Below are 26,925 nucleotides of genomic sequence, written 5' to 3'. Positions count from 1 at the left end.
GGACCATTTCTTCCCAGTCAAAAGTGTCAAGTTGTTGTCTTTCGTCTCTTAGCAAAAGCACTACTAGTTGACACCTCCCTCCTCTTAGTTCTGCGATCCGCTTTTGGTTTTGAGCTCTAGTGGCTACATTTTAAGTCCAACCAAATTTAACCATCTCCACTCCACTGTTGGCATCCACCATTTGCAAGCCTCGTAAACTTTCAGGGTCCTGCTGTCCTGCATTCTAATGTTTCTCATCACCCACTTCCCAATGTGGCTTACTCTGACCGACAGAAGTTTGATGTGGACTGACTACTCGAGACGTTTGATGGAGCTCTCTGGATACATGCCACTTTGTAGTGTTCGTTCAATTCATGTTTGCTTCCTAGAGTTCATCTGCTAAATCTAGAAGGCTGAAATTAGACAATATACCTGTACAGTATAGCCTGCTTAAACTCGAAGCACTGTACAATTCACAAATATATATATATATATATATATATATATATATATATATATATATATACATCTCATTAACCTGCTAAACAGCTAATGGAAGCCATGGTATCAACTCGGGCAATCTCTAAGCCTGAATGAGCGTCAATCAGCAAGCTATAGAGTAGATATATCAAAACAAGGGATATGCAGATCATATAATAAGATCCATCCTCTAGAGAAACAAGATTTTTGTCTATGACTATATGTAACTGTTCTTCACAATGACCTGCTGAATCTCATACTACAACCCATAAACGCTAAAGAATGGAGATAAACATTAAAAAAAACCTAAATTCTCAGAAGAATAGCCTGATCCTTCAATGGATTGCCGGGCAATCTCGTTGCATATGTGAGGCAACTTGAGGTGCTTCAGAGTCATAGATACATTCTTTCTGGTCGATGTTGTACGTATCCACTTCCACCTGCAAGCCAGTTGCTTTGGAAACACATGCCTTCACACTTTCAAACCTCACCCCTGACAGGGACACTTCAGAAAGAAGTTTCCATGCATAGTCCTCTGAGGCATCATCGTAATCCTTTCTCCTCTTGAGTACCATATGTCCACTTATCTCCCAAACAGCAGGATTGACTTGGGTTTCCAGGACCTCGAGGCTTACTTCTCCAAGTGCTTGTTTCTCTGCATAACACTGTACATATTCATCCAGGGAAAGACAAAGCTCAAGTTAGGCTCCAAGCAGAGACTAGTGTTTCAAACAATACTAACAACTCTAGGCAAAGAACTTATTGAAGATTCACCTCCCGCACAACTCCCATGTATTTACTACTCAAATTAGAACAGAGACTAGCCGCAATCACTATTTTGTGTCACAATATCCAAGAACTATTCATCAGTGCAGAGAAGATTCTTCGAAAATGAGTTTTAACAAAATTTCAAACCCATCAAATAACCAGAGTCAATTATTACCTAAGACTGTTCCAAGAGGGGTCTCCTTCTAGGCATAGAGACTTTTCATTTGAGGTAAAATTGGGAAGGCAACAAATTTTGGTTGTGCCTAAAGTTCTTTCAAAACAAATGTACACATGTATTACAACGTAAGGTACCAAATCAATTCTCTTAAACATACCCAAAGTTAATGTTTAAGTAAGGCTTTACATTGGCCTAAGTGCAATGGACAGGCATACTAATTTTTTCACTTACTCAGTCTGCATTTATTAAAAGACACCCTTGTACTGTGATATAGACAGAATATAAATCATAAAAATAAAAACCATGACAACTGCCAAGTACATTAAGCCAATTTATGTCAAATGGCCAACCGAATCATTAGAGAGTAGACAAATTTACCTGAGGGAGCAAAAAGATTTTCCTCCCACAATCAGCAATTAGAACATTAAAAGGAATGTTATTCTGTTGGAGGTAAATGCATGAACTTGCAACAGCATCAGATAAGTCACGCAGTACACATCCACCCTCAAATACAAGACCTCGAACAGGATAATCCAATAGCTCAGAGACCACCAAATCAGCACCCTGCAATCCCTTCCTGGTCATTATTCTGCGAGTTGGTGCTTTCTCAATTGGGAAAGTCACGGACAGATAATATGCCTGTTAAAGATTAGGAATTAATCAGCCAAAAAAGCCTCCTTGGAGCTATCTACAGCATCACCATCATTGAAAATGGTTTCAACCATTTACCTGGAAGTGAAGATGATTAATGGTGGCAAAGGCACCCAAACTGTTATAACCAACTCTTAAGAAAGGATCTGCAGCTTCTTTCGCAAAATAAAGAGCAAGCAAGAAGCTCTCATGGTCAATCCTCTGAGGCAAGCAATCAAGCACCCGAGGTATGAGAAGTACATGCCCATATTCAATTGGACTCACCTGAAAGAAAATTTGTTTAATGTCAATGATATACATCTCATTATATTTCAGCAAATCATATGCAAGAGGCCAGTGCTTACATTAATAGCAACTACACTAGGTGAAATCGAACAAATATCAACTGCATAGCTGGAAAAGAAACGGGACTTGTCATCGTCATTTGATTCAAATCTGAATAGTACTTCTTCCTGGCCAACCTTGGTAAAGTTAAATTTGTTCTCATCAAAAGGCTGAAGAACCTGGTCAATACGAAATTCTGTTGGCCGTTTCTTCAGGTGGCGCCCCTCATTCAGCTGGGCTATAAAACCATATCTTCCAGGAATAACCTTTGTCTCACATGAGGTCACATCATACCGGAATAACCCTCTCCTCATTCGATCTTCCCATTGGGCCAGCAACAAGTTGTTCAAGAACGAGATTGGTGATACGCCATCATCAGAAGGAAAGACAGCATTGTTCTTTGAAGGATAGTCATTTTTCTTGAATGCATACAAAGGTAACTTGGAAACTGAAAAACAAAGAAAACCGACGTATGATATCATCAAATAGAGCTTTTGGCCCCAAATTCACTTATTTTCTTTAATCCCAAAGGTAAAGTGTTGCTAAATGTCAAAGTTACCTTGAATATATGGTATGCAATTGTAAAGATAACATATTTGTTGGTAACTTTAAAAGTAAAAAACAGGAACACGATTATAACCATTTTAAGCTTTGGAAAGCTAAATGTCAAATCCACCTAGCCAAGTAATCACATGTTGTAGCAGGAAAGGGAAGAAGAAAGAATATGCGAATCCAAATATAAAAGACCAGACATAAAATAAAACAAAAGAAAGGCTTGACTTTCAAAGTATGAAAGTAATACAGGCTTTACAGAATATTGAACCAAATCCATTACATCCGTTTGAAAACAACATGCAAAAACCGTAATCAGGGAAAAATGACATTATTAAAAAAAAGTAAGGAGAAAAATGAAAATGAAATGATAAAGAAACGCATATATACCAGGTAAGCAGCATTTGCCAAGACAATTACGAGCACAGCCTCTGGCTTGGCTTTGGGTGGCGTCTTCGGTCCTAATGCCAGCCGCATTGTTGTTATCATCGCCATCTTCTTGGTAGTTGGAAACCACCGTGGGAACCTTCTTTATGGTCAGCATATTTTCTTGTTTTACTGCAGTATTTGACAATTAAGCGGGGAGGGGAAAAAATGTTGGGTTGGGTTAACGAGGAAATTTAGAAAAGGTGGTAACCAGCGCCGCCGCCGCCAGCTAGAAAGAGGAGATCAGAGGGGCAACCGCCTTCAGAAGGTAAAGCACCCCTTCCACCGTGAGGGGACGGGATCCTGCACTTGTCCCCCTCCACCGTTGACTTCTTATTATTCTCAATCCGACGCTGCTTTAGATGGCGAAGAAGACTGTCGCCGAGGTGTTCGATAAAAGCCGTGACTGAAAGTTTTGGTATTAACAACGCTTCGTCCTAAATACGATACGACCACCCAAAATCAATGAAAAAAATAGCACAAGTAGTTGTTGCCGTTGTTGGCAAATGGTTAGATTTAGGAGGTTAGGAAGAAGAAAGGAGAGGAAGATCAGTTTCGTGTTCGGTTTCGCCGATTTCTCTCCGTAGCTGAATTTACATGCAAATTTATGATTTTGGTTGGTTGGTTGGGTGGTGGGTTTATACGCAAGCAACGACGGCTCGCAAGGTTTATTATCACTTTACCCCTTAACGTTTAGTGTCATTATTAATTTCTCACTTAACGTTATCTTTTGTCACTTTACTCCAAAACTAATGACCAAACTTAACAGAGTTTGTTAATTAAAGTAAAAAAATAAGTTTAGCCCTTAAAGTTATTATCATTTTACCCCCATAAACTATATTCTCGTTATTAATTTACCTTATAGAGTTATTTTTTAGGCAATTTATCCCACCATTAAACCAACTTAGCAAGTTAGAAAACTTTAGAAGAAAGTACCCTTCTCTTTGTATAATAAAAATAACAAAACACTTAGAGTGGCTCTTCTCCTCTTTAGTATCAAGAAAAAAAAGTCAAAGTATTAATTTCTTTCTTCTTAACAATCTTATTAATATTAAAAAAATATAAAGATCGGAAGGGGAAGGAGAGGAGGAGAGAGAGATAGAGAAAGAGAGAGAGTTCAATTCTTTTTTTAGAAAATACAAATAAGAAAGAATTAAATACTATTATTATTTTAAAATTATTTCACTTTACTATTTACCATCAGATTTCAATTCTAATTCCAACAATCTTAAATTAATACAACAATGTTAGACTTTTTTTTACTTTGAAAATTTTAATTTTCTATCTCCTTCTTTCCTATCTCCTTTTCTTTTCATAGTATTAATAAGTGTGACAAAAGAAATTAGAGAAAATCCTTTTATTTTTATATTTTTGGATCTCTTAAAGTGAAAAAAAAAGAAGAATAATCATTCTAAATTTTTTATTTTTAATTATATATATAAGGGTAAATATATTTAAACATTTTTCACCATAGTAATTAGATTAACGATGTAGTAAAACACCAAGAAAATAATATTAGGTATTAAATAGATTATATAACTATAATTTAAAGAAATAAAGTAATAATAACAGTGTAGTAATGCCATAGAATAAAAGGGTATTTTTGTCCAAAATTTTTTAATATGTTGAGTTGAATTACTTATAGGAATGAAGTGACTAAAAGATAATATTAAGAGATAAATTGATAATATTAATATAGTTTAAAGGGTAAAGTGATAATAACTCTAAATTATAATAGGAGGTCACTTTTTGGCTGTGGATGAAGTTGAATCCTCCGCAGATATGGAGTGCGGTCAATTTTCTTTGCGCCTTCCAATGAATATATAATTAATGGTTCCTGAAAGCGGTCAACCTTTTTTAGTGATTTGCCTTGATATCACGTAGCAATATATACCATTCTTATTATAGTTTCAAAAATTTCTCTTGCCTCTCTCATCATGCTAATAAAATTAGAGTCCCTTCTAGGTTAAAGATAGATGATACTACCTTGCTGGACATCCCTAATTGATTAACTAAAAGTGTTAAAAAAAATGTAAAATTTAGCAAGCAAAAAGTCAAGACAATAAATAATAAAATTGTCATTTTCGTCATTTTTTATCCTTGTAACAAATTTTGGCATGTATTCAAATTCAATTTTTGGCATGTATCAATAGGAGGAATTTAAATTTCTTACTAATCTAATCACAAGAAAATATTATTATTCATTGAAAAAAGAAAGTGACTTTAAGCTTCCACCAAACATTTTAATTTCACAAACACTTCCTTCACTATTAAAAGAGTTATCACATTCCTACACATATACCCGTGTCCTCGTATCTATTTCGTTGTTTGATCCTCTTGAAGAAGCGGGATCGAATAGTTCTTTTCCGTTTATAAATTCAGCCTACAAAAAATTCACATCGTTGCTATAAAGCAGGAACACCGTATTCTAGTTTAGTAGTCGGACACGAGTAATTACCAATGATTCAGTGCAAATGATGAGAATTAAGCATTCACATTTTTGTAATTTTCCACTAATTTATTTGCCAAAATAAATGAGAAAGATATCTAGCTAGTTCCCAGCAGGAAGTAGTACACAACACTGAATCATTGGCATCAGTACATATACTAATACAAACCTTAGATCTAACATTTTTCGTAGCTACGTAATCATGCATCCAATAAATGGTATAAAACATATTCGACAGCAAAAGATCAGTACTGCAATAATCTATTGCATGGTTTGGTGATCAGAAATTTGAAAATCCCAAAGGCCTGCATCAGTAGAGCTGTAACCCGAGCCATTTTGATTTTCCTGCGTCCAAACATCACCCTCCTTAAATACCATCTGGGACAATTCTTCGAACCACAAACTAGTTACGTTGCCCTCCCCCGAGGCATCATATCCCAACGGGGTTCCTTCACCTCCCTCTTCGTCAAGAAACAAGTTGTCCCACCACTGCATGTTGTTGTCATCATCCTTCTCTATTGTCGGAGGTGAATCCTTGAGACCCTGAGCATTCGTTGTTGTCCGAATAGTAGGAATTTCTGTACTTGTTGCTGTCGTTGTTGTTGTTGCTTTTCCCCTCAACCCAGATGCATTTTTGGAGAAGGTCCAAGGACGAGGCTTCACTATGTTGCTTGCCCTAGGTTTTGTGGTGTAGTTTGTGTTACCGGCCTGGCCCTTTTCATCTGGTTGTCTTCTGAAAGCCATCTTCTTCTTTATTAAATGGGTGTTCCAGTAATTTTTCACATCATTTGCAGTTCTTCCAGGAAGTCTACCGGCAATTAGTGACCATCTATAGAAATTATAAGAAGCATACGGCCGATAAAAGTCAAAGCAAAGTCGATGTCGTGATAAAGGTAATTGCTGCTATTAATTCTTCTAACCTCAAATCATTCTTGCAATTAGCGAACTGAGGTGCCTAGTTACTTAAAAGATCAATACTTGAAAACAACTACTCGATGCAACGATCAAAAAGCACTGATCGTCGTTTCCCTTAAACAAGAGTTACTCAATAAACACACATAGAAATTAGAGCACATTACCAGTTATCCACTGTACTTTTGAAACCGTATAGTTTTATTTACTCAACTATTTTAAGGCTAGAAGTTATCCATTCAACTCTCAAACGTGTATGTATATTAGGTTATTCTATTCATTTTCACTGTCAAATACCTCTCAATTATGTTTGCTGATTGATACAAGTCTTTAGATGTAGTAGATATTTGACGGTAAAAACATACGAAATGACCGGAAATATATACGTTTGCGAGTTGAGTGGAAAATTTTATACTGTTCAAGGTTGACTAGTCAAGAATATATCATTTTAAAAATTTAATAAATAATAATGCTTCAGTTGTAACTAACATACCTTGTTGCATCATAAATATATTTTCGAATTCATCTTTTTATAATTCTAATCATTTTTTATTTCACATATTTTACCTCACAAAAATATTACAATAATTTTTTCAAATAATACTCTATCAAAAAAAAAAAAAAAAAGTGCTTCTGTTCTAACCAACGTACCGTGTTGACCAAAATTTGCATGCCAAGTCTACTTGTTTCATAAAATCATGGAGTATATCAAAACACTAGGTACGTATGGCAATTCTTTTGAATATTTGTATAGCTTTCTGGGACGAGCGAATCCTTCAACTTCATTATTCTAATTATAGAAAAGGGGGAAAAAAAAAGTGATACACTACTGCTTAAAATACCAAAAAAAAAAAAGAAAAAGAAAAAAGAACTGGCCTGTTGCCCAACAGCTTTTGAAGCCTGATGAGAAGATCGACTTCATCAGAAGCGAAGTCTCCTCGCTTTATATCTGGCCTGAGATAGTTGAGCCACCGTAGTCTACAACTTTTGCGGCACCTATTTAACCCTGTCGAAACAAAACGATAAATTTCACGAGTTCGATTCTCACCATACTTTACTCCATCGCCCTAGTAAATAGGTTTTACTGTATCCCTGAGGATGCATGTGTATATCCGCCTCTGTACCTCCAATGCAGCAGAGATGGAAACAGATAGATTCGAATACTACAATTGGTTGTAGGGAGTGTTGAATTACCTGCCCGAACTGGAACTTGATGCCACTTTCCTTCACCATACTTCTCCATGCACTTTCTTAAAAGGATGTCTTCTTCTTCAGTCCATGCACCTTTTCTTAGTCCGTCAGTGTTACGCATACTAATAGTACTGCTACACGTACCACACTAGAATAAGCACTTGAAATGGATGAACTTTCTATGCTTAATTAACATTTGTCCCACGCCACCCCTCTTGCTTTTATAGGACCATCTTTTTACCATATATGTAACTTCAGTCGCGCTCAGGGCAAGGGTAAAGCGTTATATCCTGACGTGCAGATTTGCCGTCCACAACGATTTAATTTCCCCGGCCGATAGAAGTTCCATAGATGTAGGAGCAGTCCTTATCAACCGCATGCATGTATTAACTACGTGTTTGTCCAACAACAATTACAAACCGTCAAAATCTGTATCTTGGAAAGCCAAACTACGCTGTGAGAAAATATCACCTCCCTCTTAACTGCGTTTTCAGACATGTCCATGTTCCTTGTTATCGTAAAAGAACACCCTACCAAGAACTCCAACTCAATTCAACTTCTGCTTCGCAATTTTGTTGCTTTGGTTCATTCCTTTTGGGGATATTAACGTCAGTTGCTTACATTATACATGAATTAGACCATTGGCATGATACGGTGCAGCTCAAGTACCATCTTGAAAGCTGGACTTCTAAATTGTTTGTTTTGTAATTTGTAAAGGCCTTGCGTGCTCGCCCACGTTTGGACCAAGTTTTCGAACTCTCTCGATTTCCATTTATTGACTTTTCTTCTTGATTAGTACCTAGTTAATAGTTTCTAAATTCTTTGAATTGCCCAAGTTTTATTTGTATCTCAATTAGCTAATCTTCTATATTGTAGTGTCTAAATTCATTGGATTGCCTAGATGTACTATACCTCTATTAGTTCCTGTGATGTAGTATTTAGTTCATTACATTATCTAATTCATTGTACTGTTTAAATTCCTTGTACCTAAATACCTATAAATATGGGCATTTACTCTTTCACGTTAAATAATCAACATAGAAATTTTTTCCTCTTCAACTTTTCTCATAAAGTTCAGCTGGTTTTTCAAATATGATACCTTTCTGGGATGAATTTGAAAGGAAAAACAAAGGAGTTTAGAGGTGGTATTAGCCCGTTCGTGTGGTCGCGTCTGCAAGTTGAAAAAGTCGAGATCCATGTGCGTGGCGGTTTTCCAGTTCAATTTGAAGACCTACGAAACTTGTTTCCAAATTGAATTGAGAAACGATTTAAATTATGTTTTGTCAATTTGGGGATATCTTTTTCCGAGGGAAATTAGGAAGTATATTTTACTTCCGAATAGGAGGGAGACGCGGCTGACTATTACTGCTTCAGAAAGGCAACAACTTTGTTTTGTCTAGGAGTTTTTGGCTAACTACTAGTCTCGACACTAGGAGAAGAAAACGGGAGGTGGCCGTCTCTTCACTTGTTTTCTTCTTTTGTTTGCCTATTGTTGAATGTGGAGGTTATCTTAATCAGTGAAAATTTTTTGTTTGCTCTCAACGGACAGTAACTAAATTTTCTTTTCTAGTCAAGGAATAACGAAGAATTTGATTTAGGTACAACTGTGAGATCTAATTATTTTTATTAATTTCTTTTATTTGTTAGTATTTGTATGTTTATTGGTTTAATTTCTTATGATTGTTTTATTATTTGAATATCATGGGCGTTCAATATTTAATTCAATCTAACAATCTAATGCCAGTTAAAACAGTTAAATCTGTACTTATTTAATTGTTTTAAATTAGCAGTGACGAGCACAATTGATTTCATGTTAAGGAGACAAATGATCTAATTTAAATAAATCTTGATAGTGTGTTTATTGATTAGAACAGAATTTTTCTAATTTTTAATACAATCAAAAAATTAAATTCTATAAGCATACCTTAACTATCAATGCGATAAGGAAAAGTGATTGTCATCGCATATTTGGTAGTTAATAACCTATATAATAACAAATAAATAAGATTATTATTGTATTAATGAGCAGTTGTATGAACCACTTCCAGAGTTTTTTCTTTGGCTAGAGTTTGATTATTATTGAATTAATTAATTTTTTTTTCATTTGATTGCTTTTAGTTAAGTTGATTTTTTTATTTTAATTTTTCAAAATTCCTATTTATTTCTTGTTTGAAAAGAAATAAATCACCTAGTTCTTGAGAAGATAACACTACTCACCACTTTACTTGAATTTAAGTTTTTAGAATAGAAATTTTAATTTTAATGGTTTGACACCCATCAAATTTTGGCATTGTTTTTATAACGCCTATCAAATTTTAATTTAAGTAGCTGACAAGTTTTTATGACATGTTTAAAAATTTCATAAGACTGCTAATTGATAAGGCATGCTTACTTCTATGAGTCGCGCTGAAATTGGCGAGTTAAAAATTTTTGACTAGAAGACTCCATATGTTTTAGCAATTCGGATCCTCTATGCCACTATTCGGTGCTAAATCCAGTGTCAATCCCACTTATCACGTGATGGTAGAAGAAATTTAAATATGTGATGATAGAAGAAATTTAAATAAACAACACATGACAAATTAAATAAATAGGACACTTGGCATAAATATAGAAGTGGCACTGAATTGTCACTAGAAAAGGATCTCGTGTGATGTTTTAGGTATGTTCGCGTCTAAAATGATTTAAGAATTTGGTGACTACTTTTATTCTATTGGTTTCACCCCCACTTGTGCTCCGCATTCTTAGCAGTGCGATATCCTCCTCCATGTTCAGAAAAGTTTCGTTGTCCCCCTTTTTTATTTTGTTCTTTATTTCTTATATTGAGAACAAAGTAAGATTTAGATGTGGAGGATAGTATATTAAAAAAAGTGTAAGTGTAGGCATTTTTGTTGAAATTTTTTATTTAATATTTTAAATTTTATTCAATTTTTACCACTTCTTGTGTATTTTTGTGATTATTCTTGACAAATGAGAGTTAGATTCTCAAATTTGACTATTGTTAAATTTTTATGTGCTAATATGTTAAGTATGATGTGGTAAGATCTAAACGTGTCTCACTGGTAAATATTTTAAATTTGAAAAAAAGACTCAAATGTGGGGAGCATTTAAAAACAAAAGAAAAGAAAAAGGTATGCTAACAATGAATATTGTGGAAGTGTGTGAATGATTATGTTAAATTGATGATCTATGAATTTTAATATTGAGATTTTGTTTAATAGTCGAACTACTTGCTAACGAATACTGATTGAATATTTTATATTTTTAGATTAGTTAATCAAAAATTGAAAGAGTCATTGATTTTAAAAGTCAATCGAAGAGATATTTCTTAGAAATTAGCCACTAATACTTGACGTGTGTTTAATTATATTTTGATGATAAGTGATTTGGGACGATAGTCGTTGTTTCAATTCAATTTTGATTAGTTGTTTTCATACTTGCGAACAAACATGACTTGAATGTGAGAAAAATTGATCAGATGCATAAATGGGTTAAATTTGTGAATATTTTCCCTCAATATTTGTCAAATATTGCATTATTGAACGGATTCTATTCATATTTGGCAATTGATACTGATTGTAAGAATTTGACAAGAAAAGAAGTACAAAGTGGTTTAAAAAACATTTTTAACCCGTTCCGTATGTTCACGTCTAAAGTTAGCTTGCAAGTCTGAAAAAAACTGAGATTTACGCGCGTGACGATTTTTCAGTTCAAATTAAAGACGTACGAAACATGTTTTCAAATTATATTGGGAAACGATTTAAATTATCTGTTATCAATCTGGGGATATCTTTTTCTGAGATAAATTAGGAAGTATATTTTACTTAGAAAGCTACAAAATAGAAGGGGGCACAGTTGACCATTAGTATTTTGGAAGGGCAAAGACTTTTGTTTTGTCTGAGAGTTTTTGGCTAACGGACAGTCTCGGCACCAGGAGAAGCAAACGGGAGGCGGCCGTCTCTTCACTTGTCTTTTTCTTTTGTTTGCCGATTGTCGACCATGGAGGTTATATTAATCAATAAAATTTGTGGTTTACTTTCAATGGGGAGTAGCTAAATTTTCTTTTCTAATCAAGGAAAAACAAAGAATTTGATTCAGTTGTAACTACAACTGTGAAATCTAATTGTTTTTATTAATTTCTTTTATTCGTTAACATTTTTATGTTTTTTTGTTTAATTTCTCATGGTTATTTTGTTGTTTGAATATTATGGACTCCTGATATTTAATTCAATCTAACAATCTAATGTCAGTTATGACAGTTAAATTTGTACTTGTTTAATTGTTTTAAATTAGTGACGACTAGTATGATTGGTTTCATATTAAGGAGACATATGCTCTAATTTAAATAAATCTTAATTTTGTATTTATTGATTAGAATATCATTTTTCTAATAGTGTATTTTTCTAATAATGTATTTAATAAAACTTAATAGTGTATTTTTCTAATTTTTAATGCAATCAAGAAATAAAATTTTACGGGCGTACTTAGAGTTATTTTTTGATTAGAGAAATAGTTAACAGATATACCTTAACTATCATACGGTAAGGAAAAGCTTATTATTATTGCGTGTTTGGTAATTATAACCTATTTATTAACAAATAAATAAGATTATTATTGCATTAATGAACAGTTGTATAAACCACTTTTAAAGTTTTCTCTTTGGGTGGAGTTTGCTTATTATTGAATTAATTTAAATTTTCTTTCGTTTGATTGCTTTTAGTTAAATTGATTTTTTATTTTAATTTTTCAAAACCCCCATTTAATTATTGTTTAGAAAGAAATAAATCATTCAGTGTATGAGGAGACAACCCTACTGATCGCAATACTCGAATTTCAGTTTTTAGAGTAGGAATTTTAATTTTGATGATTTAACACCTATCAATCTGTTTAGTATAAAGGCAAAAGGGAAATGAATACTAAAATCTCTACCTCAACTGAGGTATTTGAAGCAGTTTTAAAAAGATTCAAGCATACAAAATATAAGAGGTAGGTTCATTATAAATTTCAAACATTATCATCCGCCCATCAATTAAGAAAATTTTGGCCAATAAAATTTAAACTTGACTAGGATATCCAAACAGAAAAGGGGTAGTCGCTTAACCACTTGACTAGGATAGGCATGGCCATGGTTCCATTTGGAACCGGGAACCGGACCGGAACCGAACCGTTTGGAACCGGACCAGAACCGGAACCAGAACCGTGGAACCAGAATCGTAGTAGAACCTTGGATAAAGGTTCCGGTTCTGGTTCTCTAAAAAATAGAACCAGAACCAGAACCGCCGGTTCCAGAACCGTTAAAAAAATTAAAAATAATTAATATAAAAAATAATAAAAGTAGAGACATCATGATGATCATCATGATCCACCACAACCTTTTGACCAAGCTCTCAACGGATCCAAGAGGAAAAATTTGCAAAGAAGGGCTCGGAAGAAAAAGCTTGTATTCGAAGAGAAAAATGGAGCTTCTTCAATTTTTGCTCTCGGGGGCTCCTGACTTGCATAGAGGTCCTCGGGCTCTCAACGGAAGAAAGAAACAACCATACGGAACCGGAACCGGAATCGGAACCGGAATCATAAGGAATCGAAATCAGAACTATGCGGTTCTGGTTCTACCTCTTTGAAGAACCAGAACCGCCGGTTCTGGAACCAGAACCAGAACCATCTTATATGGTGCGGTTCTGGTTCTACCTCTTTGAAGAACCAGAACCGGCGGTTCTGGAACCGTGGCCATGCCTAGACTAGGATATCCAATTTTACGCTCTAAATGTTCCAATTCTTCAGCATATCGATCGCGATAAATGTAACACTCTGATTACTTTGATGAGCCCATTAGCCGCGCTTGGAATCTTTTGAGGAGAATGATGATAAAATAATAATAAAAAAAAGATATATTATCTGCTGCATTTTGTCCTAATTAGAATAGGAGATTAGGCAACAGTGGTATTTGCTCTTTAATATATCTAGTCTATCGGGGAATGCAAGACTTTCCAATTGAGTTCAATTACTGAGGTGGTAGTCCAATTACTGAGGTGGCGCCGCTTCATTGGCTAATTGGTGGTAGTCCAATTGATTCCAAGTTGAAGAGGTGTCGCCTTGTGATTGGTCAATTGGTGATAGTCCTCCTAATTGCATATGAAAACAGTGATGTGGCGAGTTTTGATTGGATGAGAGGTGGTAATTGGATTGTGCTAAAATTTGGCCTCCTTTTTTTTGTTGTTGTCCACCAAATCACCTCTAATTACCAATTCTCTGCAATTAATTGTTAATAACTAATTAATAATATCATGTTTTTGGTCATCCAACAAATCACCTTTAATTAACAATTTTTTAATTATTAAAAAAATTGACTTCTTTTTTGTGGTTGCCCAGAAAATCATATGTAATTATCCATTTTTTTCTTGTTGTCCAACAAATCAGATCTAATTATCAATTGTTCACAATTAATTGTTATTAACTAATTAATAATGCCATTTTTTTGTCGTCTAACAAATCATGTTTAATTAACAATTTTTTACAATTATTAAAAAATTGGCTTCTTTTTTGTGGTTGCACAAAAAATACATTTAATTATCTATTTTTTTCAAATGTTATCAAAAAGTGTCCTCTTTTATTTTGGGTTGTCTAACAAATTACGTTTAATTATCAAATTTTTTGCAATTAATTGTTAATTAATTAATTAACAATTTCAGTTTCTACTGCCTAATAAATCACATTTAATTACTAGTTTTTTGCAATTATTAACACTTTTTTTCGGGTTGCCAAATGAACCATATCTGATTACCAACTTTTGCAATCAATTGTTAATTTTTTTGGGTATTTTTTGGCATGCGGTTGCTCAGCAACTAGCTTTAATTACCTTTCTTTGCAATTAATTAATATCTTTTGCAATTAAGTGCTTATAGTAAAAGTGGCTTGTGGATTTCCCACTTTGTTTGGACGTCCTCCCACACCACCTCCCTTGCATGTGAGGTGATGGTGGTCTTCTCACTCCCTTTTTTTTTTTTTTTTTTTTTTTCCAGAGCCTCTGTTTCTTTTCTTTTGACTTGGCAGGAAAAAATGAAAGGAAAAAAATGTCTTAGGAAAAAAATTATTTTTACTCATAAATTTTTTAAATGACTCATGCACCCTTGCTAAAATTCAAATGCTTCTGCTATGTTTGTTCTATTTCTTGCTCCAACATAACTACTTGAGGACTATTTTGGAAACTAACAAAAGAGTTGCTGTGCTTATGTCATCTGGTGTCCTTCTGCTTCCATTAGAAATCGACGGCTCACCTGTCTACTCGAGTGCCTCGAGGAACCACTTCCTTTCTTTTCTCTTTTCCGATCAAAATTGCTCCTCTTCCATTCTCCACCGATAATTCTCTCAAAACTCTTCTCGTTAGAATCAATAAGAGGTGAATAAAGCAAAACGATGAAGAGAAAACTCAATTATGCATTTCCATGGATGCTATCATGATATTTTTTTCCATATGTTTATTTTTAAGTTTATTGTTATGGGATTCTTTCCCTTGTTCAGCTCCTTATTTTCTTGTCATTATCAGCAATGATTCATCCTTTGTAAATCTCTTTTCCCGTAAAATTAATAATCAAACATTCATTCAAAAACAAATTTTTCAAATATAATATTACAGTAATACACTATAATTTAAAAAACATTCCATCCGAACATTATTGAAATTTATATTATTAATGTACTTTTGGATCAATGTTAACTTTAGTTCTATGTCTTATTTCCTTTGAAAAAGATTGAAATTTACATTCATAGAGCCAATTTTAATGTAACTTTTTTATGTTATTTATTTTATTGTTTTTATCTTTCATTACATGTTACTGGGAACCACCGGGCAAACTCTACAATTAACCACCGCGCATCGTGCGGTGATCCTCTCCTAGTTTGCCATTATATTGCGATTGATTCTGTAAAAATCTCATCATATTAATTGGTCAGTTCAGAGAACCAGTCTAAAAGCACCATTTCGTTGTCAAAGCTACCTATAAAACAAATGTACGATGTCTTGTCTGTAAAATTGAGGATGGAGGAGGGATGGTGATGGCATGAACTAATAAAACTCCGCCAAGTGTCCTATCTGAGCCCCCAGATGCCCGGCGCCACGCAACGCAGGTGGACCTTAAAACGTGAACTATTGATCACGACATCAATATGTTCCCCTGAGCTGACTGCACGCCTTCAGTTTATCTTTCAAATAAATTAAGCTACCCGACTGACCATGACATATGCTTTGTAGCATCGTTTTTCTGGTCAAAGAAGGCCCTAATCCGACTAGCAACGAAACTAGCGTCCTTTTAATCGGCTGCCCATCTAGCACAAAAGTAAAGCCCCCCTAGAAAGCAGAAATGCAGGTGAGGAGAGAAGCCCAATATATACAAAAGTTAATTTAATAAACAAGCAAGTGAGGGCAACAAAACAACACAGCCTTGTAAATTCGAACCAATTGATTCCCAGTTTCTTACGTTACGTTTGGATTGCATTTTTCTAGATTTTTTTGTAAAAAAATTATTATAACAATTTGATATATATATATATGAGATAAAAAAATTATTGAAAAATATATTCACGAAAAACGTAGCAATTTAATTGCTTTCCAAACAAGGCCTCAGCACGTGGCGAATGCAAAGTTTCTAGTAATACGGATGGATTAATTCATAAATGGGCTGTAATTCCACTTGAGATCTTCGGTGACATGTTTTCTATGCCAACCCAATGCCACCTATAATATTGTGCCAAATGTCTTGTTATTATTTACACTTAGGGTACGTTTGGTTCTACAGAATTAGAATTGAATTAGAATTGAAATTCTATAGAATTGGAATTCTATGAATTGAAATTCCAAGTCATTTCAATTCTTTCGTTTGGGAAATGCATAGAATTGATACGGAATTTATTTGAAATTCCAAATTCTTTGTTTGTATGAGAGAAGAATTCATTAGGAATTAGAATTGTTTCCAACTAATATTTCCTTACATAAAAAATTTCTTTTTTAAAAATTTCTTTTTTTTACTATATAATAATTTTTTAACATTTAGCTAATTGTTACTAAAGCTTTAAGGAAAAAACCAATTAGTACCTTTAATAATTTATTTTTTCTTGCATTTAACTAATTGTTAATAAAGCTTTAAAAGAAAAAAAATTAGTTCCTTTTTTGCAAAAATAAAAAATTCTTTTTTTAAAAAAAATTAAATTAAATTAAATAAAAAATAATTGTATATTCTAACTTAAAAAGTAGTTAATATTTATCGAGTTAAAACCTTGATACGTTTTTAAAGTTAAGAACTTTAAATTTTAGAAAATCAAAAGCCTACTCTATGATATGAATTGGGAGGAAAGTCATAACTTGTACCTATTATAAATATTTGAGTTTTGTATCTTACAAGAAATTTCAATATAGGAATACAAGAAATAGAGGAATACGCAAACAAAGTGTTTTTAGCCAAAAAAAAAAGAAAAAAAAAGCACAATTATACATTGCTACTATTTTTCAATAAATGGCCATTCTAATATGAAATTAAGTTCGAATAAATTCCTATCAAATTTCAACTTCCATGATGGCCTTGTCTAATTTGATAGTCAATAAACATTGCTCGTGCTAAAGCATTCCTAAATTGTGTCCACTCGCTAGTTGGTTGTACTGTTCGAATTCGATTCTCGTTAACAGCATTTACACCACCATCATTATTTGGACCATCATCTTCCATTCCATTTTCCTCATCTTCATCTTCCATTTCATCTTCATCATCAACCTCATGTTGTACTCTTCGCACCTCAGCATCAACTTCATCCAAGTAAGGGGCAGTCTAGAGTTGAAGTAATCGTCTGTAATCAAAGAAGCCAAAGCATTATTCTTTTGGCTTAACAAGCAATAACAACAGATGAAATGGAACTTTAGTTTTGGATTATTAGAGGATCAAATTATTTGTAATACCAGAGAGAGTCTCTCCAGCCTCAACTCCCTTGTAACCCCATTTGCAAGCAATATTGATGCTTTCTGCTGCATACCTGTGTTTATGAGGAAAAACATCCGTCAACAATTAAAGCCTACGTCTAAATTTTGGCACCAGAGAGTAGAAGCAGAGTGCCTTCTTCTCACTAGATCATTTTCTTGGCTTGCCTAAAAGAGATTCAGGGAGAAAGCTCACTTGGTTACACAGGTATGGAGATCACTGCAGTCCCTCCAGGAGTCAAGATCGTCAGACCAGATTCCCTGTTCCATGAAGCAATCTATAAATTTAGTTAATGGAAAAAGTGGCCCTAAAGACTATGAATGTAACAGGCAAGAAAAGCCATGCTCAATATGTTAACCAAGCTCCCAAATTATGTGTTACAAGTAGGATACAATCCAGTTTATTTAGATACTTACATCTGTAAAGTTACTTTCTATGTCTTGCTCAAGGAGGTCGACTTCCTTCCCGTAGTAATCTGCAGCAGCCGTAAGAATAATCTCTCTGTCCCAGACCTATATGCATAGATGTGAATAATACGTGACAGTTATCTCCCAAATTTGTGATTTCATGACAGGTTAGATCGATGTCAATACTCACATGGTGCAGATTGGATTTGTGCCTAAACCAGCGCAAATTTATGGTGTTTCCTCCTTCATCACTTGTAAAGCCTACATGCATTGGCTGAGAGAGTAAAATGAAACAGAAGCAACAAATTGCGTTAGATATTCACAACTATCAAATACAGTGGCAACATGAACACTAAACTAATTGAACAAGAGAGAGAGAAATTGTGCCAATGCCTCACTTGATCAGGCCATACACACAGGGCTGACAAGTCCCCGTTAACATAGTCGGGCAACAACATTTTGACCGCATGGGCTGCATCAGGTTCCAGGAGATCCTGTTCTCAGAGGAGATAAATGTTAGAGTCGAAATTATTTTCACTATGTTTATCTAATTATTTCTCGTATAATACGATTAACCAATGAAAATAAATGATCCTACACATAATTCCTACTCAGAACTTCTTAGTTCATCTGCTTTCCATCTAAAGGGCTTGGAGCTTCAAATTCTAACAGCTCATACAGATAAACACGTCAATTCAATCCCAGCTCATACCACTAGAAACATGAAGAAGATGGTATCAAATTGACGAGTTTCCCCAATACAAAATATACCTGCTTACCGGAAAAGTCAATAAAATTCTCAAATTGAATCATATTATCCAAAAACCCCAAATTAGAAGCTAAACAAAAGATAAAAGAAGGTCGCGAAAAGTCAACTGTATACTGCATACCCAAAACATCTGAAAACGAAGATGGAACCCATCATTCCTTTCACAAATTCAAGTAATGGGTCATTTACGACATAAAGAAGTAATCAAGTAGGAACCTTGTCGGATTCTTCCTCCGCTCCACTTCTATCCGGATTGCTGCTGTCTTCAGGTTAAGAATTCGGCGAAGAAGGACGATCTTGAACTAAAGTATCATCAGTGGAAATATTATTAGATGGAGCTGTGGAAGCAGCCACCGCAGCAGACGGAGCCTCCGGCAGCTGTATCGTCTTCCCAAACAGCGTAAATGAAAGTAGATGTTCAATGCTGGGAAAAGGCAGAGGAGGAAGATGAGTAAGAGGAGAGACAAGGCGTCAGAGATGGAAGTATAGGTGGTGGCAGAGGAGGAAGTATGGGAGGACTGAGGAGGCGGAGAAGGAAGATGCGGAGAAGAAAGAGCTACAAAGAAACGGTGGTTGGCCTGTGACGAGAGAGAGAGAGAGGGGGGGAGGACTTTCATTTTCAATTTTGTTTTTGTTAATTATATGGAGATCCGTTTTATTGATTTAATCCACTTAGGATCCGCGTACCAACCCGAATAGAAGATGAAATTATGGAATTGGAATTGTGATTCTTAGGTCTTACCAAAGAATTGAATTTGTGGAATTGATGGCCCATAGAATTCGAATTGAATTCTAATTCTCTGGCATTGCCGGTGTCCAAACTGAAGAATTGGAATTGGGACCCCAATTTCAATTCTAAACCCCAATTCTATGGGAAATCAAACGAACCCTTATGTTAAACCAAACCAAGTTGAATTATTAGAAAATTAAAGTGTAAATAATAACGGGACACTTGGCGCAATACTATAGGTGGCATTGGATTGGCATAAAAAAAATGTCACCGAGGATCCCAAGTATTGTAATTCGCATACAAGCTTTCAATGGTATTGCTTTCTCACATACTTCATTAAAATCATAAAATACCAGGTATATATCACAAAATTTTCTGGCTCCATTTTGCAAAAGCGAATGAACAAAAGGAGTAAAATGAAGACCTTATTTTTGCATCATTTTACGGCACCACAACTCTTGACTGTACACCACGGGATGTGACATAGCCAGGCAATTAATTACGGACCCATGGAGCCAGGAATATCTATCCACTCCAACTGAAGCTCAACTTCACCGCGCTCAACATTTCGCAGTCTAAGAAACATATGCTGCTTAACCTTTCCATTTTCCCAAACAATATTGCTGTCTTCAGCAAGGCAATTTTGCCTACTTGGTTTTACATTGGTGATAACAGTTCCACTGGGGATGTTCTCTAACCGCATCCTCACAGCCTCAATGAACGGTCCAATGTCAAACTCTGCATCTCCCATTTTGTCATCAAAACTGAATGTATCCTTGTCAAAAACTTGCTGCATCGCACACCATTAAGAGTGAGGCTAAGTATCTATGCTGATTGAATTAGCTTCAACATGGTAAGAAAATTAAGTAAATAATAATGCATCAGCATAAATTTGGACCTTGACCACCCAGATGACAGGAACCCAATTATCTAATTGGAGCTATGCAAACGGGGATAGAATCAATCAACGGTCAATATGCCTTAATCCTTCACAGAACATAATGTAGATTTCATTTTTCAGCCTTCGCAAACTTTTCGACGACTGCAAACACTAAAAAAACATCAGTTATTTTCAAACAGAAGACTTCGTTCCTACTTGAGCATCAGTGGTGCAACAACTCTCCTCATACAATTCATTTAGTGTCGAGAACCAACCTAATAATATGTTTCTCAATTCCCTAAAAGGCAAAAAACTTTACAGTTCATAACTGCACCTTACTCAAAAAGCACCACTATAACATACTTATAAAAAAGTATGAAACTTACTAGCTTGATTGGGATGCTTGGATCTGCAATTGATAGTGTAAGGTCTTCATTCCACTCAGGATTTACATTTTTCTTCACCACACGCGTCTTCAATTTCTGCTTCACATATACAGTTCAGAAAAAATCAGTAGAAAGTTCGACCTACTTGTAAGTTGAAATAATAATCTATTATATAGACTGAAAGTCATATCCAGAAATTTAGTCCTCATATACAGCTGGTCTGCTTCCTTTTGTCAAGAAATTAAACACCCTCAGTGCTCAAAGAGGACCACAAGTAGTAGTAACACCCCCACCCGCACTACCCAAATCCCCCCCCCCCTCAAAGCCAAAAAAAAACACACACACACACACACACACACACACAAATGGCAGTCAACCTCTTGAATTTACAATTAATTTGTCACCTCCGTTACACTACAGACGAGCCCATTACAAGATTTCGACTTTTTCCTTCTCTTTTAGATATGATTTCGGCGTTTTGGCAACTCTAATTCCAACAACAGAGACGAATCGTACAACTAGCTGGCCAGGTAACTAACACCAATATTTGAAGTTTGAACAACCGATCTTTCTGGGCCATTTTCCAATTGCTAAGAGTTAGGCAAGCATATACAAACCAGAAGCCAACACCCCCGGTGAACGTCTCAGTTACGAGTGAGTTTATTAAGGAGTTGAAATATTGCTAAAATTTCAAAAGCTGAACCTCAAGAAGTACCGGGATTTTTTCATTTTAAATCGAATACAATGCAAATCTCACACTTGAAGGAAGTAATCGGAGAAGAGTTCGAGATATCCTAGGAATGATATGACTGGAAAACACTAGAAACATTGGAAAGCACGTCAAGCAAGACAAAAAGTCAATGAAATATAAGCTAAAAAAGTTGTAACGGAGAGATTACTAGTTAATGCTACTGACCTGTTTGCCCATCCTGACGATAATATAAGGATCGCTGCTTCTAACGTCTCTTATGGCAAGGTTAACACCTCGGATGACATGAATTCTCAAAAGTCCCAGTAAGTTCTCCATCTTTTCCGTTGCATAAGCCAGGAAACTACTACTAAAATGAATCAATAGGGGAAAAAAAAAAGATGATCAGACTTGATTGATCGTGGAAGACAAGGGAAAATCGGGATCAGCTTGAAATTGAAGGGAGGGAGAGAGAGAGAGAGAGAGTACTGAGAAAAAGAGAGATGGGATAATTGATTCGTAGGGCTAATGTAAGTAATGTGTTAGCGAGAGGAACTTTAGTAGGCCGCAGGGACCAATACAAAATCAAGATCTTTTTATTTTTGTTAAGGTCTGAATATTCTTGTAACCGCATTTAATAGTGAACAATTAATTGCTCTGTTTCAATGAGGAATGAGCATCACGCGCGTCTCGCATTCATGACATCTTCGCACTATGGGCTGGACCTGGGGGAAGCCAATTCTAGAATGCACTGTAGCGTTGACTAGACACTGAAAAGTGGGGTGGTAGAAAATTGAGGATCCAAAGAAAATTTTGCGTCGACTTTTGTTGCATGATTAATGCTGGGACTGGGAGTAGTAATTGACATATTTCCACTGCCCCTCTTGACGTCCATTTGTATGGGTAATTCTTTGAAAACCTGGTAAATTTAGGGGAACTAAATAGAGAGTATTTTTATCCCTTTTGTATGCATATATGGTGATAAATATTACTCTATTAAAGATGAGTGCAAATTGCAATTTCGATAATAAAAGTAGTTTGAGTGAGTTTTGCTCCGATTATTATTATTATTATTATTATTATAAATCAGAATCATAATAGATCTCTCTAACAATGATTTTACAAATCATTCGCTAATACGGTTCTCGCGTCAACAATGTTATGACTCAAACACATGATTTTTGGTAAATAATTTATGGTGGGTTTCTGTATCGATTTTGGAGAGATGACAGAAGAGAAGAGGTAAGAAAAACCGGCCGGCGGCGATCGCTCGTAGGGGGCGGTCCTTTCAACCTTTGACCAGGCTTGAGAGCGGTTGGCTGACCCCTCATCCTTCCCACACTTGAGAGTCAGTCCGACGTTGCAGTCCTTATTAGTCAACAGGTTCTATGTTGCCCTCACCACATAATGCCTGGGGTAGATGCTTATTATTCCTTGCCTGGTGGTGGCATGTGGCTTTTCTTGTTCACAGTTATTCTTCCTCCTCTTCGGGTTGGAGTTGGAGGATGGGTTTTCCACCAAACAAATATCTGTCTAACCATAAAGCTGCCTTGCAACTCGTTGACTGTTAATCTAACGAGTTTAAGCTTAATGCTTTCCAATAATACGGTTTTTTTTTTTTTTAACTGAAAAGACAACCGAGTCAATTAGTGGGTTCCATCATAATAAGAGAGAGAGAGAGAGACTCTGTACTAATAATGTCGATAATAAATCCAATCATGTAACATAAATGAAAGAACAAATAATGCATCAATTAGGGATGAATCTGAGGCTTTTGGGTTCCCTCGGGGTTTAGATTTGTAAAAACTGACGTAAGTCCTTTGGGCTTTGAAAGAAAAAAAAAAAGGGATGAATCTGAGATTTTCATAATCTGAAATCGTCAGAACAAGTGGGAATTGATTAGGTGCTGACAAACAGAAGATGGTGCATCAAATTAATAATTCCGCCCAAGCACTTGCGAGCTCCGACAGAAGATTGGATCTCCTCAAGTCGAGGCATAGTCAATTAATTAATACCAGTAAAGAAGAAGTATCCTTGTGTAGTCAAGGGATAAATAAATAAAATGTGCGTCATTTTAGCAATTTAGTGGGAGAGAAGCTAAAACACCAAACTGGCGACTTTTGAATAATCGTCGTATTCGGAAAAACACACTACCAAAAAAACACACAGTTAATAACAGGCCTATGACGTTCTTTAACCTCCTCAGGGTCAGACAACTCTCTGGAATCGAAGAGGTGGCTGAGTTACACCAATGAAATCCTCCGATCCTAGATTGAATAATGGGGTGTAAAAAAAAAAAACACCTCATCCATACAATATATCAAATACTTCAAAAAAATTTTCATATATACTGACTGCTATAGTAAAATTTTTAAAAAATATCTTAAAAAAATAACTAATCCAAATGGAGTCCGAGGTTTTAAAACTTTAAACTGCGTCAATCTATAAGGAGCAGGTGTGTGTACTTCAATCGTAAGTTGATTTTAAAATCCTGAGGGACCTAATTAGGTTTGCACGGCGGCTGCTGCTGAGTGGTGACGGCTCTGATTCTGATATCGCGCGCACTCTAAAGAAATTCACTTAAAAACGACAAACTAATTAGAGGCCTCTTTCAGTTCGGTTGATATTTGATGGAACGAGCCTTGAATGGGTTTGGTATACATAAAAAAAAAGTTGACCATTCAGAAATTGGTCTCCGATGACGTCATCCATTGACAAAAGTTCCAGACCAGCGGATGATCTTGTCGACTTTCTGCTTCAAACCCTCTTTTAAATGCAACAAGAATGACGGAGGAGTGATTATTTGATTTTGAAATTGAGCACTGAGTGAAGAAGAATTAAGAAGCAAGCAATTCAAGACGTTCATCCGCCTACTTTGCAGGAAAATCTCCGTCCCCGCCTTCATCTTGAATTCTTTGAATTTGTTTTAGCCAATCAAGAATAATGATACTAAGGGGTCCTCATTTTGATTTTTAGAAAAGGAGAACTACAGAACCCGTTATTGACATGTAGACTGATTGGATAATGACGCCAGTCCGGGCAGACGTTTACTGAAATAGCACTAGATGATGGCGAGCTTAAGGCAAGGCGATGTTAGCTTGGTTTGTTTCACATTTGCTTTAGCATTAGTTATAGTGAATTTGCGTTGCTCGTTCGGATTGTATTTTTCTAAATTTTTTTTTTTATAGAAAAATCACTGTAGTAATCTAACATATGTGAGATAAAATGAAAAATTTGTTTATAAAAAATATAGCAATTTTTCAATCACCTTTTTATTTCATGTATATGTCTGATCCATGGTTGAATTAGAGGGTCGGCAAGATTGACCCGAATGAGCACCGTAGTTTTCCATGTAACTGTTTCCTACAGACAGAATTTAATGGTGTCCTGACTTATGGTTGATCAACTACATCTTAACTTCAAGTCAAGAAGGCAAACTATAGGAAGTAGTATTACTTTTAGTGCTATACAGTCATATGTGCTTTTAGTCCTTTATATTGGTTAATACTAATAAACAGCTTTCTGGTTTTGGTTGGTAACTTTTAGGTCGATAAACCTAAAACTTTTGCAAGTCCCAGAGAATTGAGAGAGTCCTTGTGGATCCATGCATTTGACAGTTCAAAACGAGAGACCAAAAACAAAAGTTCTTATTCTTAAATTTTTTTTCCCCCATATTATACTCCCCACGCTGCTATTTAATTCTGGTAGGATTTAAGAGTCAGTTGAATGTACATTCTGATCGTCAATTGAAAATTATTTCTTGTCAAAAAAATGAGGATGGAATATATTTTACACGGACGTTTTGCCATGTCAAAAAATCTTATTCCAATACACTTTGCGAATCCAAAGCAATTGTGTTAGTTGTAGCGATTTGGATTTAGAAAATATGGTCGTAGTCAATTGTTAAGAACAAGGATTTCCTTAACATGGAAAGGCCAACTAATTTGGCACGACAGAGTCCAACAGATTTGGTTTAAAGAAGGTTGAAAAATTCATGTTGATTCGGCAAACCAGCAGGTTACGTTGAAAAAAAATCTTGTCAAGGAGAAAGACAGAAACGAAATTACTCCCTCCGTCCCACTTTGATAGTCCCGCTTCTTTTTTCACACAGTTTAAGAAAAAATAGTTAACTTTGTTGGAAAAGTAAATTTAGATTGCTATTTTTCTAAAATACCCTCACATTAATTAGAGTACAACTTTATGGGAACTTGAATTGATGGTAAAAAAAGAATCAACTCTCATTAAATAGGGTAGGTTTATAGTAATAACTACTTAAATTGAATAAGGGTATTTTAAAAAAATTAAAATACAGCTACATTCTTCAATTGAAAAGTGGACTATAATTTGGGACAGATGAAAAAGGAATAGAGGACTATCAAAGTGGGATGGAGGGAGTATTTGGTCGACAAACTGGCTAGATTTAGTGGGTTTAATTAACCTTAGACAAGTAATCCTCCTAGATCTAAAGAGCCTAGTAGTCCCATTTAAAGTGCTAACTTCGTCTTAATTATCCTTAGATACTTGATGATAAGACCCTTGAAACAAGAAAACATGGACCGAACTTTGTGTTGTTAATTTCTTTGAAACAATTATATATTTTGAACTGGTACTTAATAAATAATTGTTCATCTGGCACTCATGTCATCACTATTGATACTGGGGAATAACTTACAAAACCTTCGATTATTGGGAGTGCAACGTGAGAGAAAAGAATAATTTCACCAAAATGTATCTATTTAAATGCATGGGTCAGGCAAAATTAAAGCAGGGATTAACTATTTCTAGCCTATTTAATAAGTTTTAAGGAGAGGATTTGAAGCCGGATGACTGATGATGCCACAAAACAAAATGACATACCAAGTTGAGTTGGACTCCTTCGAACTCAACTCACCACCACCAAGTTGTTTAAAAGATAGGCCTGCGTCAAGCTGGGCCTCCAAGGAAATGAAAACTACAACCAAAAACCCAAAATAAAAATAAAAAATCCTAGCCCATCTAACTTTACACGTGGTGGCAATGATCTGTCCAACACCTATACAGTGATGATTGTGCCAATTTCTGTTTCTTTTGTGATTTGTGCGGCCTCGGTTTGATTATGGATTCCAGCTCAACTCGCTAGTCGTGTCGTGTCCCAGCAAGTCATTTTAATTATGGGTTTTTGATTGATTGAAATCTTGAATTCTCTCCATCTTC

The 26,925-nt window shown here is 35.2% G+C and overlaps 4 protein-coding genes across 5 annotated transcripts; all 4 read right to left on the bottom strand.

The window, feature by feature from the left end:
* Positions 1–546: 546 nt before the first annotated feature.
* On the bottom strand, positions 547–3,976 carry LOC113701176 (GDP-L-galactose phosphorylase 1-like). Of its 2 annotated transcripts, XM_072057395.1 has the most exons (6): positions 3,570–3,976; positions 3,323–3,490; positions 2,401–2,828; positions 2,135–2,320; positions 1,784–2,044; positions 547–1,124 (listed from the first exon to the last, which is right to left on the bottom strand). In XM_072057395.1, the coding sequence occupies exons 2-6, from the start codon at positions 3,474–3,476 to the stop codon at positions 795–797; spliced, it is 1,359 nt and encodes a 452-aa protein (XP_071913496.1). In that variant the 5' UTR covers positions 3,477–3,490; positions 3,570–3,976; the 3' UTR covers positions 547–794. The 2 variants fall into 2 exon arrangements, with proteins under 2 accessions (XP_071913496.1, XP_027077504.1); XM_027221703.2 differs by having other exon boundaries at positions 3,323–3,976.
* Positions 3,977–5,822: 1,846 nt separating this feature from the next.
* LOC113701175 (transcription factor MYB1-like) lies at positions 5,823–8,109 on the bottom strand. The gene is made up of 3 exons (XM_027221702.2): positions 7,914–8,109; positions 7,596–7,725; positions 5,823–6,636 (listed from the first exon to the last, which is right to left on the bottom strand). Exons 1-3 carry the CDS (start codon positions 8,029–8,031, stop codon positions 6,069–6,071), a joined length of 816 nt encoding a protein of 271 aa, XP_027077503.1. The 5' UTR covers positions 8,032–8,109; the 3' UTR covers positions 5,823–6,068.
* Positions 8,110–17,246: 9,137 nt separating this feature from the next.
* Positions 17,247–19,687, bottom strand: LOC113701172 (endonuclease 1-like). Its single transcript, XM_027221700.2, has 7 exons — positions 19,265–19,687; positions 18,678–18,773; positions 18,470–18,553; positions 18,289–18,384; positions 18,068–18,132; positions 17,854–17,927; positions 17,247–17,744 (listed from the first exon to the last, which is right to left on the bottom strand). The coding sequence occupies exons 2-7, from the start codon at positions 18,735–18,737 to the stop codon at positions 17,590–17,592; spliced, it is 534 nt and encodes a 177-aa protein (XP_027077501.1). The 5' UTR covers positions 18,738–18,773; positions 19,265–19,687; the 3' UTR covers positions 17,247–17,589.
* A 383-nt stretch (positions 19,688–20,070) lies between these two features.
* On the bottom strand, positions 20,071–22,325 carry LOC113701173 (protein C2-DOMAIN ABA-RELATED 2-like). The gene is made up of 3 exons (XM_027221701.2): positions 21,961–22,325; positions 21,045–21,140; positions 20,071–20,568 (listed from the first exon to the last, which is right to left on the bottom strand). Exons 1-3 carry the CDS (start codon positions 22,069–22,071, stop codon positions 20,278–20,280), a joined length of 498 nt encoding a protein of 165 aa, XP_027077502.1. The 5' UTR covers positions 22,072–22,325; the 3' UTR covers positions 20,071–20,277.
* Positions 22,326–26,925: the final 4,600 nt, after the last annotated feature.

Source organism: Coffea arabica, chromosome 7c (genome assembly GCF_036785885.1).
Source record: "Coffea arabica cultivar ET-39 chromosome 7c, Coffea Arabica ET-39 HiFi, whole genome shotgun sequence".
Lineage (NCBI taxonomy): Eukaryota > Viridiplantae > Streptophyta > Magnoliopsida > Gentianales > Rubiaceae > Coffea > Coffea arabica.
Note: the sequence above shows the minus strand (reverse complement) of the source record. Positions and strands in the feature narration are given on the sequence as shown.